Source organism: Crocuta crocuta, unplaced genomic scaffold, assembly GCF_008692635.1.
Source record: "Crocuta crocuta isolate KB4526 unplaced genomic scaffold, BGI_CrCroc_1.0 scaffold288, whole genome shotgun sequence".
In the NCBI taxonomy this organism is placed as follows: domain Eukaryota; kingdom Metazoa; phylum Chordata; class Mammalia; order Carnivora; family Hyaenidae; genus Crocuta; species Crocuta crocuta.
This window is the reverse complement of record NW_027532607.1, coordinates 5,712,023-5,724,447: the sequence shown is the minus strand read 5'-3', so window position 1 is coordinate 5,724,447 and position 12,425 is coordinate 5,712,023. Positions and strand designations below refer to the sequence as shown.

At 49.6% G+C, this 12,425-nt stretch overlaps 1 protein-coding gene across 1 annotated transcript in view; it reads left to right on the top strand.

Annotated features, from left to right (window-relative positions):
* Positions 1–12,425, top strand: part of RGS9 (regulator of G protein signaling 9) — a 77,869-nt gene that overhangs the window by 9,331 nt on the left and 56,113 nt on the right. The window contains exons 2-7 of the mRNA XM_077780334.1: positions 2,667–2,763; positions 8,353–8,403; positions 9,779–9,885; positions 10,104–10,155; positions 10,410–10,468; positions 11,643–11,719. Coding sequence (XP_077636460.1) covers positions 2,667–2,763; positions 8,353–8,403; positions 9,779–9,885; positions 10,104–10,155; positions 10,410–10,468; positions 11,643–11,719 — 443 coding nt within the window. The remainder of the gene's footprint in view (positions 1–2,666; positions 2,764–8,352; positions 8,404–9,778; positions 9,886–10,103; positions 10,156–10,409; positions 10,469–11,642; positions 11,720–12,425) is intronic.

The window sequence follows — 12,425 nt, the reverse complement described above, 5'->3', positions numbered from 1 at the left end:
CCACCTTTATTCTTTTTCATTTTTTATTTTTATTTATTTATTTTTAAAAATTTTTTGATGTTTATTTATTATTGAGGCAGAGAGAGACAGAGCATGAATAGGGGAGGGGCAGAGAGGGAAGGAGACACAGAATCTGAAGCAGGCTCCAGGCTCTGAGCTGTCAGCACAGAGCCCTACGCGGGGCTCGAACCCACGAACTGTGAGATCATGACCTGAGCTGAAGTCGGACGCCTAACCGACTGAGCCACCCAGGCGCCCCCTTTTATTCTTTTTTAATTTAAAAAAATTTTTAAATTTACATCCGAGTTGGTTAGCAATGATGATTTCAGGAGTAGATTCCAGCAATTCATCTCCTACGTATAACACCCCGTACTCACCGCAACACGTGTCCCCTTTAATGTCCCTTCCCCATTTAGCCCATCTCTCCGGGTTGCCTTTTTTAAACTGTGCCAACCCATCCAGCTTGTTTCAAACTATCCTTCAGTCTATTTTAGTTCCATTTAATTTTTTCAAGTGGAAGACTGTTTTTTATTAGTAACAATTAAAAAAAATACCCTAAGGATCCCCGGGGCTGTGTTTGTGGTTGTCTTCCCACGGTTTGCTCTGCCTTGGTCAGTTCACTGTTTCTGTTTGTTTCAACTCTCTCTTCAATGCTCGTGACTAATTCTTGTTTTTTTTTTTAATATTTTATTTATTTTTGAGAGAGAGAGAGAGACAGCATGAGCAGGGGAGGGTCAGAGAGAGAGGGAGACACAGAATCCGAAGCAGGCTCCAGGCTCTGAGCTAGCTGTCAGCACAGAGCCCGACGCGGGGCTCGAACCCACGAACCGTGACATCATGACCTGAGCTGAAGTCGGACGCTTAACCGACTGAGCCACCCAGGCGCCCCTGCTCATGACTAATTCTTATCTCGGACCCTCATCTCCTCCGAACTTGGGACTTTCATTTCCCACCCGCTGCCGGTCACTGGCTAGCTCAGTCCGCATTCCCAAGCTGAAGCGTTTGCTTTCAGAAGGTGCTCCTTCCTTTCCGCTTTCTACGTTTTCTATTTTGGTAACTGGCAACTCTGATCACGGGAGTTAGAAACTCTGCCACCCTCACCGAACGAGTCAATCACTCATAAGTACAGTTCATTCGAGTTAACTAGGGCTCTAAAAGCCATGCCCTCCTATCCTTTTTCATGCCACTGCCTTCATTTATTCATTAATTCATGCATCAGGCTCTTATTGAGTATCACCTATGTGTCAGACACTGTCCTAGGCAGTTGTAATAGAGCATCAGACAATAACGGACAGAAGACCTGCCCTTGAAGAGACTACTTTCCAGAATCAAGGGAACCATGCAATAAATGTAATCAGTAGGTAGGTAGTTTTCTCTGTTAGAAGGTGAGAGCTATAGAAAAAGCGAGCAGGGCGTCAGGAATGCTGGGGGTGAAGTTCAAAGTTGTAGCGTTAAGTAGGATGGTCTCAGGCTTCCTGAAGCAGGTGGTGAGCGAGTGAGCTACATAGGTTCTTGGGAAGCGTGGTCCAAGCACAGGGAGTAGTCAGAGCAAAGGCCCTGCGGCAAGAGGCTGGTACGTGCTTGGCATGGCCAGAAAGCAGCAAAGTGGCCATTATGGCTGGATCGGAGGCAGCCAGGTGGGCAGTGATAGCAAAAGAGTCAGGGAAGAAGGGGTCCCGGCCACATAGAACGGTAGGGGAGCTTTACCATTGCCTCTAAGTGGAATAGCCTCTGCAGGGGTTCGAGCGGAGGAGTGACATCTTCTAGAATAACCGTTAGACTCACTCTGGCTGCTCTCCTGAGAAGAGACCATGGGGCTGAAGTGGTAAGCGTGGGAGCCCCACCATTTCTTGCCTGGGCCATTGCAGTAGCTTCGAACGGATGTCCCCACGTGTCCCCTCCTTGGCAGACTTCTTCATGCCTCAGTGTTCTTCTGTCTGTCCTGGGCCACGCTTCGCAAACGTGGATTAGGCTCCTGTCCAGCAGTCGCTGCTGGAGCAAAATTCACGCTCCGGGAACGGCATTCGGGGCCCATGGTGATCTGGCTCCCACTGGTCGTCCCGGCTCTGTCTGCCCTTCATCTGTTTTCTGTCCCTCTCTCGCCCTGGGCACTGTCATCCTCCCGAACCTTGGCTCCTCTTGTTCTCTCACTTTCTGTCCAGCAAAGTCCCTTTCTGCTAAGTGCTACCTTTTCTTTTTTTTTAATATTTTTTATTTCTAGGAGAGAGAGAGAGAGACAGTGTGAGCAGGGGAGGGTCAGAGAGAGAGGGAGTCACAGACTGAAACAGGCTCCAGGCTCTGAGCTGGCAGTCAGCACAGAGCCCGACGCAGGGCTCGAACCCACGAACCGCGAGATCATGACCTGAGCGAAAGTCGGACGCTTAACCGACTAAGCCACCCAGGCGCCCCAGTGCTACCTTTTCTCCTAGGCCCGCACAGCACTTCCAAGCCAGAGCGCATCTCTGGGAGCTCCCCACCTGGCGAGGGTGCTTGTGCCTGTGACGCGAAGGCCAGCTGCGTGGTTACTCGGTGCGCAGCCAGCTCCCGATCCCGAGCTCCCGGCGCTCACCCTTGCCTCTTTTGCTCTCTCTCTGTGCTGCACAAGGGGCCTCGCTCTGCTTTTGAAGCGGTTCTGCTTAGCCAGCTTTTCGGGTTCTGTTTTGCAGATCGAAGCGCTAGTGAAGGACATGCAGAACCCTGACACGGGGGTCAGGATGCAGAACCAGAAGGTCCTGGTCACCAGTGTCCCTCACGCCATGACAGGTAACGTACCCTGTGCCTTTCTTTCGTCTAGGCCTGGAACCGTCCACACGCAGGGGACGGCAGCCTCTGGCTCGAGGTCCAAGTTCAGTCCACGGCCCGTGTTTGTACATAAAGTTTTATTGGAACGCATCCGTGTCCTTACTTATGTACTATCTTTATGCTTTTATGCTACAATGACGGTTATATAGCTGTGCAGAGACTGACTTATGGCCCCCTGAAGTGAAAATATTTACAGCCCTTTACGGAGTAAGTTTGCTGATTCCTGGACCACAGGCTCCTTCTGAGGAAGGGGTCGGAAGGGAAAGGAAGAAAAGAATGAGGAGGTTGCTTTGTGAGGCCATCCTCCCAGGAGGTCATTTAAAAAGCTTTTACTGTCACTTTCTGTGTGCCTTGTTTTCATGAAGTCAGGTAGCGTGAAAAAATAATACCATTTGGCAGAAAAAAATTGGTCTTTGCTCCACCCTTTTCTAATTCATACTGACACCTTTCTTTTTTTTTTTTAAAATTTTTATTTATTTCTACGAGAGAGAGAGAGAGAGAGAGAGACAGCGTGAGCAGGGGAGGGTCAGAGAGAGAGGGAGTCACGGACTCTGAAACAGGCTCCAGGCTCTGAGCTGGCAGTCAGCACAGAGCCCGACGTGGGGCTCGAACCCACAAACCGCGAGATCATGACCTAAGCGAAAGTCGGACGCTCAACCGACTAAGCCACCCAGGCGCCCCTGACACCTTTCTTTTTAATTAATTAATTAATTGATTAAAAAAATTTAGATCCGAGTTAGGGGCGCCTGGGTGGCTCAGTCGGTTAAGCATCTGACTTCAGCTCAGGTCACGATCTCACGGTTCGTGGGTTTGAGCCCCGCGTCAGGCTCTGTACCCACAGCTCAGAGCCTGGAGCCTGCTTCGGATTCTGTCTCCTTCTCTCTCTGCCCCTCCCCTACTCACACTCTGTCCCTCTCTGTCTCTCAAAAATAAATAAAAATGTTTAAAAAAATTTGAATCCAAGTTAGTTAACATACAGTGTAATAATGGTTTCAGGAGTAGAATTCAGTGATTCATAAAACACACCCAGGGCTCATCCCTAAAAGTGCCTTCCTTAATGCCTATCAGCCATTTAGCCCACCCCCCACCCAAAACCCCTCCAGGAACCCTCAGTTTCTTCTCTGTATTTAAGAGCCTCTTATGGTTTGCCTCCCTCTCTCTTTTTATCTTAGGTTTCCTTCCCTTCTCCTGTGTTCATCTGTTTTGTTTCTTAAATTTCACATATGAGTGGGGGCGCCTGGGTGGCTTAGTCGGTTAAGCGTCCGACTTTCGCTTAGGTCATGATTTCGCGGTTCGTGGGTTCGAGCCCCGCGTCGGGCTCTGTGCTGACTGCCAGCTCAGAGCCTGGAGCCTGTTTCAGAGTCCGTGACTCCCTCTCTCTCTGACCCTCCCCTGCTCATGCTATCTCTCTCTCTCTCCTAGAAATAAATAAAAATATTAAAAAAAAAATTTTCACATATGAGTGAAATCATATGATGTTTATCTTTGACTGACCTATTTTGCTTAGCATAATACCCTCTAGTACCATCCACGTTGTTGCAAATGGAAAGATTTCTTCTTTTCTATTGCCGAGTAATATTCCATTGTTTATATATACACCACATCTTCTTTATCTGTTCATCCATTGATGGGCATTTGGGCTCTTTCCGTAATTTGGCTCTTGTTGATAGCGCTGCTGTGAACATTGGGGTGTGCGTGCCCCTTCAAATCAGCACCTCAGTATCCTTTAGATAAATACCTAATAGTGCAGTTGCTGGGTGGTGGGGTAGTTCTATTTTTAATTTTTTGGGGTCCCTCCATACTGTTTTCCAGAGCAGCTGCACCAGTTTGCTTTCCCACCAGCCGTGCAAAAGGGTTTCCCTTTCTCTACATCCTCACCAACACCTGTTGTTGCCTGAGTTGTTAATTTTAGCCACTCTGACTGGTATGAGGTGGTATCTCGTTGCGGTTTTGATTTGTACTTATCTGATGACGAGTGACGTTGAGCATCTTTTCATGCATCCGTTAGCTGTCTGAATATACTGACACCCTTCCTAACTGCCCCATGGGAACGACACCAGCGTCTCCTCTCCCTGGATGTGGGATAGCGGAGCATCATTTGAGGAGATTGACAGAAGGGGCTGAACGGCAAAATAAGAATGCATTTTGGTTGCCGTGTTGCATATGTTGTATGATTTTGGTCTTTCAGTAAAGAGTGTGTTTCCTGCTGAGACACCGCGTCTGCAGAAATAGACAGCTTCTCAGAGCACAAGCCCAGGACTCGCCACTCTGCTCCCTGTGCACCCTCATTCTCTGCCCCCCTGCCCGCCACCTTACTGTTTTCCACTCAAGGTGCCCTGGCCTTGGCAGACGCAAGCTGGCTGACAGTGTCGCCTTTCCGTTTCTGTCTGCTTGGAAGAAAGAGGGTTCCCACCGCCAGCGTGTCACTCAGTTTCCATGAGTGCAAGCAACAGAAGACCAGCCCGGCTGGTTGGAGCAAACGGCAGGTGGTCGGAATGGAGCAGAGTAGCTCACAGAACAAAAGGAAACTGAGGAGCCACCCCTGGGAAAGTCTGGGAGCCAGTGTAGCACAGGCCCCAGAGGGCAAGAACTGATGGCTGACTCCCCTGGATGGTACTGCTTCCCCTCTGCGTTTAAGATGTACCTGTGACAATTTCTCCCAAGGGGTCCCTGCCCCGGCCCCCCTCCGCCCCTGGTTAATTCTGGCCCGGATTCTCCACTGGATTGGGAAGCCTTCATATCTCTTTCTCACCTGGGTAACTCCAGTGCTCAGCAGAGCTGTTGGTTGGGGGGCGGTGCTTAACAGAAGTTTGCTGAATGCATGGCTGGTCTAGCACCATGCAAAGAGCACTGGATGTTGAGTCAGGCACCCTGGGATTGAATCTTTCAGGTGCCTTTTTCAAGGCATGTAGTCCTTGTCTCTGTGTCNGTCAGAGGGAGAGGGAGACACAGAATCTGAAGCAGGCTCCAGGCCCTGAGCTGGCTGTCAGCACAGAGCCCGACGAAAGGCTTGAACCCACGAACCGTGAGATCATGACCTGAGCTGAGGTTGGGTGCTTAACCTACTGAGCCACCCGGGTGCCCCTGGTGTTCTCATTTTAAAAGCAGGAGTAGTCAGAGCGCCTGGGAGGCTCAGTCAGTTAAGCATCTGACTTCGGCTCAGGTCATGATCTCACAGCTCGTGAGTTCAAGCCCCGCGTCTGGCTCTCCGCTAATGGTGCAGAGCCTGCTTTGGATTCTCTCTTCCCTCTCTCTCTGTCCCTCCCTTACTGTGCTCTGTCTCTGTCTCTCTCTCAAAAATAAATAAATAAACATTTAAAAAAAGCAGGGCTAGCAATCCCTGTCTACGAGAATGAGTGCAGGAATTAAGTGAGATAGTACTGTGCACGCGGCCTGCAAGCATGGAAGCTTGATGTGTGGCGAGAGCTAGCAATTCCCCACAAATCCGCCTTTTGCAAGTGGGGCCATGGAGAATCAGAGAGGCTCATCAACTTGTCCCCATGTCACTAAACTCACACATGGCTGAGCTTGGATGTGTGACTCCCGTGATCATACTCTTACCCCCATCAGTGCGCATAAGCTACTTTTTTCTCTTGCACACGGGGTGCACTTCCTCCTGGACTTGGGCGAGGCGGCCGAACCTGCCGTGTTTTCTCTCCATCCTCCTGTGTGGGCGAATTTCAGCTGCCGCTGGAACAGGACCCGGGGAGAAGCCTTGGGCCCTGCGTCGGCACTGATAAAAGCACGTGGGGTAATCAGTCTCTAACTCCTCAGACGGCAGGTGACCCAGAACTTCCGGGGATGACGGTGACTGACGCGGGAGCCTGCCGCGCTATTAGCACAGACCACGTGGCGCAGATGCTGGTGGCTCTGTAATCTCATTTGGTCTATTTCAGGAAGCGGTCAAGTGGATGAGAAAACCCTCGGCTCCTTGGTGGAGGGTGCTCATCCAGCTGCTGTCTGCTTGGGTCTCTCTCTCTCGGTCTGCGTACCTCCCGAGTAGCATTCAAGGAGACCTGGGGTGGAAAGTCAAAAACACCTAGTCCTAGAATTTTAAGGAGGATTTTAGATGAAGAATTTTGCTTGAGAACAGCCAACCGGGAGTGAATAAAACAGAGCAATAGATGAGAACCCACTGAAAGCAACAACGGTGGGCATGTGGGCACAGACAGAAACCAGGTCTGGACATTTGTGCCCCAGGGCGTGGAGAGGAAGGTAAGAATTACAGGCTGTCCATCCTTAGCCAGGCTGTGAGCCGGTAATTAAGCCCAGAGAGTGTGTGAGTGGGTGATAAGGGCCTTCCCTCGAGGGGCCCAGAAGAAATGCCCCTTCACTAGCTCTGAGGAGAGAATTATCTATCACGTGCAACCGTCCAGCCACAGGGACACAGGCAGTGGGGGTCTCAGACCCGGATGCCCCTTCTTGATGTGTTCTGCGGGCCAGTTCGCATGCAGGCAGGGGTCCCAGGCTGGCCTGTGTCAAGCAGGCTGAAGCTGCTGGAAAACGTGGTCATTGGTATTTGCAAGATGGCGTCTGAACTGGGGTGGCTCCTTCCAGGACATCTCATCTTTCTTCGGGGGAAGCTATTGCCTTCCTCGCACAAGGAGTCTGTTCTCCTAATGCGGCTGCAGGGCCAGGTTGAGGAGGAAGCCCACAGCTTCCTTGGGATCTGATAAGAGTTCTGGATTGTTTGTGGAACTTGGCTTGCTTTGGCCCGTAGATAAATCTGGATCCTTAGGAGATGAGTGGGAGGGGGTGCTTCGTCCCTCCCGATCTCTCCTCCTCTCATCCGTGTCTGCCTCGCCTGCTTTGTTTTCCACACCAGTCTTCACTCTGCACTGTTGTTCCCAGGCTGGCCCCTGAGACCTGCAGAGCCCGGGGCGAGGCTGTAAGTGGTGCCCACATTCCATTGTCTGAAGTTATAAATCAACCCTCAGAGTGTTACTAAAATATGTCCCACCCTCCTGCTTCGACCAGAGGACTTTTAGGGTGATCTGAGAGGCCAGGTCTGAATTTTGAATTTTCAGACTCCTCAGAGTTCTTTCTGAGAACTTGGGAGCCGGGGAGAACCGTCCGCTACCCTTAGCTCATTCCCACTCTCCCCCCATCCCTGGCTCTGATGTCACGTGGCCAGGCTCCGTCTGGAGCCCCACAGACAGCATGCCTTGGCTCTATTTTTTTTTTCAGTGCTCAGCCTTAGGCTCTTTACTTCCTACTTGGTAAATAATAGTCCGTGCACAAATTATTGTAAGGTGAGAAAATAAGCACCACAAGAGAGGTGAAGATTGAGGGTGTGTGGGAGAGGAGAAGCTGGAAATCTGGCCGGAGTCGGATCATGGATGACCCTGAATTATGGGCTGCAGGGTTTTGGACTGAACATAGTGACAGGGGTGCGGTGGAGGGGAGGTCCTGAAAGTTTTGAGCGGAAGAGGGATGGGATCACCTCTGAGCCTAGAGGAGACCCACTGGGGCAACAGCGTGGAGGAGGGCGTGGAAGTGGGGGGGTGGGCTTGGAAGCTCTGATGATGGCCAAATGCCTCTGGTTTGCAGGAAGTGACGTTCTCCAGTGGATCGCCCAGCGGCTTTGGATCTCCAATCTGGGTGAGAACTCGTCGGGCACTCCGTCAACAAGGACCAAAGAACCTCTGGAGGCTAGAGACTAAAGGGAGGCTTAGCTTTTGTCTCTGAGAAATTGACATTGGAGACGCAAGCCGTTCATGTGTAAAACAACCAGAATCAGAAGCTGGAAGGCACGATAGATAATTGGGGAAGAAAAATGGTTGTTCCGTACAAAACATTGAGAGCACGGAAATAACAGGCAATTGGGGAAGAATCAGTCAAAACAGAAGTCTTGGAGGGGTGATGCACACATACAGCTGGTCTGGAAAGAAGGGGTGCTTGCGGATTGTGGAGGGGAGTTCCGAGGGTCTGTCTTCCCAGAGGGGAAGTGAGCAAGAGCAATGGTGTCGAAACGGATTGAATGAGACAGAGAGGGGGAACGAGGGGAGACTGGGAGAGATGACGTCAGCTGGGTATGGAGGGCAGAGGAGGGACAGGCGTGTAGCTGGCATATTTGTAGATTCCAAGTTTTATCTGGGAGACAGGCAAAAGGAAACAGTGGGGGAGTTTTGAGCCTGGCAGTATGTGTGATAATCATATGTAAGCTAGGATGTTTGCAGCACTTTGAGGCATGGGTTGGAACAGAATAGGAAGAATCTGAGGAACAGACTTCCCACGAGGAAAAAAGGCTCTTGGTATCACACGGCATAAAAAATGAGACTTGTTTACGATGTGGGGAGTGAGAATGAAGAAGGCACGTTGGGAGAAAGCCTCCCTGAGGCTTGGAGGCTGAGATACAGAATGGCATGTTGGTTGGGTCCTTGGGCCCGAGGATTGCAGAAATGGAATTCCCTTTTGATGATGGAGACACCTGCTTTTTTGGTGCCTCTGAGAAAGAGCCAGGAAGGTTTTCCTTTAATTGATGCAAACAATTAAACAAAAACAAGGCTATGTTTCCAAGCACGCTGGAGGTGGGGAGGAGCTGGGCAAAAAGTTGACCAGAAACATAGCCTCCTTTTTCCTTTCCTCTTTGAGTGGAGGAACTCTCTGGTGGTCAGAGACATTCTCTCCCTGCCTCTGGGGACTTCTTGAGACCCAAGGGGCCCAAAGAAGCTTCTCCAAGCATCTGCAGTGGACCACCTGTGGTCCCCATTAACGTCTGGGTTCGCTGGTTCCCCCCAGACTTATGAGTTGTCATTCTTGGAGGTCAAGCTGGGGAACTCTTCCTCTTCCCATACTCCCCAGCTGATATTGCTCATAGCCAAGTTCAGGAACCACTGTCCTCTCTCCTTAGATGAAGTGCTGTTTGGATGGGGGCTGCTCTTCTGGAGTTAGGGGTGCTGTGTGGGGGTTGGTCAATGAGCTCCTGCCTTCAGGGTCTGCTGTTAAGTTCCACATCTTAACTGTTTCTCCTCAGAGGCACAGAACTTGGGCAACTTTATTGTCAAATATGGCTACATTTACCCCCTGCAAGATCCCAGGAATCTTGTTCTTAAGCCTGACAACAGCCTCTACCGATTTCAGGTGGGTCTTGGCCTTGACATTGGGGTTAATATGGGATTAATCTTATCTTAGAAGGAAATTCTGTGGCTTCATATCCTCACAGATCAGAACTTTAGAAATGGTGGGGGAGGGGACTGAGGTAGTTTCATCTCAAGCCACAGGACTGGGGAGCCAGGGGGCCAGTCAACAGCCCAGGGTCGTTAGCCCATGCTTACATGGTTTCCTGGTTTCTTTTGTAGACGCCGTACTTCTGGCCCACCCAGCAGTGGCCGGCTGAAGATACAGACTATGGTAAAACTCCATCTCTCTATGCCGTTGGTAGTGCTGCTTATTTACTCTCTGCACTTTGGTGACATTTGTCTTGCTGTCATCACGACCTTTATGTCCGTTCACATCTGTATTGGGTGTGTTCCCAGGGAAGGGGGCAAGGGTCTGCTGAGACTTCTCCCTACCAAGCCAAGGACAGCAGCCTCATGCATATAAAGGCTGCAGATGCAGTTTTAAAATATGGTGATGATGGAAAATGTCATTGCTTTCTTTTCCAGCTATCTATCTAGCCAAGCGAAATATAAAGAAGAAAGGGATTTTAGAAGAATATGAAAAGGTACAGATGCTTTCAAGTATAAGTTATTATAATTGGAATAAAGTCTTGAGCTGTTTTTTTCTCTTCCCCCTTTGCTACATCATGTGTAACCTCATCATCCATCTGTCCATCCATCCATCCATCACCCATCATCCATCCATCCATCTACTATCTAACCATCCGTCCATCCACCATCTATCCATCCATCTATTTGCCATCCATTCCTGCACCACACATCTGTCATCCATCACCCATCCATCCACCCACTGTCTATCCATCCATTACCCATCTATCCAACATCCATCACCCATCCATCCATCCACCCACTGTCTACCTATCCATCATCCATCCATCCACCCACCCACTCTCTATCCATCCATTACCTATCTATCCAACATCCCTCACCCATCTATCTGCCATCCATCTACCATCCATCTGCCATCCATCCATCTACCATCCATCCATCCATCCATCTACCATCCATCCATCTACTATTCATCCATCCATTTATTTAGAAGCAGCTTGCTGAAGTAAATTCTTCCCCATGTCAAGCTTCAGTTTCTCCTTCTGTAATTTAAGCCCTTGCCTCAGTGGCTACTGGACACATGGTACCTACTACCTTCCTTTCACTGTCCTAAAACAATGAGACAATTAATATGCATGATAATGGACATTATGTGATGAACAGATATGAACTTGTGTTTGTGATGGGCCAACAAGAATGTAGCTTTTGTTTTAGGTTGGATGAGTCAGATTTCTCCAAGAACACACCCATCTCTCAAAAGGCTAGATTTCTGGGCAGACAGCAACAATCTTGCTGTGTCTTTATTCTTTACAAATATGTATTTTGAAGAGCCAGCATCATACCAATGTTAGAATTTGTCTTTGTGCATTTGTGATGCTCTGTTGTTGAATACCGAATTTCTGTGTTTTCCCTCACACTATTCTCTTCCTAATCAGATTTGGGATATGTTTATTTAAAAAAAAAAATCCAAGCCAGGGTGTGGCTTTTATCGTAAAGGCTTTTTGAGAATTTGGTGCTACCCTTTAAATGAATGCCTCTGCAGAGCTGGGGTGGGAGATCATTTGGCTGCGTCTAGAGCCAGGGGCACGCCTTCACTGACTTAGAGCTTGCTGCCCTGTGCACACAGCATATGAGGTAGGGCTTAGCATTCTTTTTGTTCTCCATTTCTAGGAAAATTACAACTTCCTGAACAAAAAAATTAACTACAAGTGGGACTTTGTCATCATGCAGGCCAAAGAGCAATACAGGTAGGTGAAAAATCATGTTTTTGTCTGTTTGTCCTTCCTCCCTTCTTCTCTTCCTTGTTTCCTTTTATCGTAACAAACCTTTATGGTTTGTTAACCAACGGTTAACCAAAGATTTGTTAACCTTTCTTGTCAAACGCCAGGCTAGGCATGGGGAATACGAAGGCCCAGTCTGGGGGACAGGCGAACGAGCAAACAGGCTATGATGCTACGTTGAGGTGAGGCTCTCACACAGGTGTTTGCCAAAGGAGGTGGAGAAACAACATTGAACTTGGAGGCTGCCTGGGAGGTCTCCAGGGGAGGGATGGTGGTGGTGGATGGAGAGGAAGGGCGAGGTGAGTGGAAGATCTTCAAAGCAGAGAGAACCAGAGTCTGGAATCAGGGGAATGCCCACTTGATGCAGTTTTGTGTGGCTGGAGCAGAGAGCATACAGCCTGGAGGCAAGAGAGTTGAGACCCGAGATGTTAGTGGGAGCAGATCGTGAGAGGCGTCTGAGCTAAGGGCCATGGGGAGCCATAAAAAAGATCTTAAGTGGATTTTGCACAGTAGAGCCACCCGCTGCTGCTCTTGTTTGCCTGCCGTCCACCTCAGAGCTGGAGCCACAGGTCCCCGTGAAGGCTCTGCCTTGTCTGTGAGAGCCAGATGTAGATGCTGTAGACAGTGAGTCCATCAGGACGAGGTTAGGCTGTTCTAACAACCCTCCCCCCCC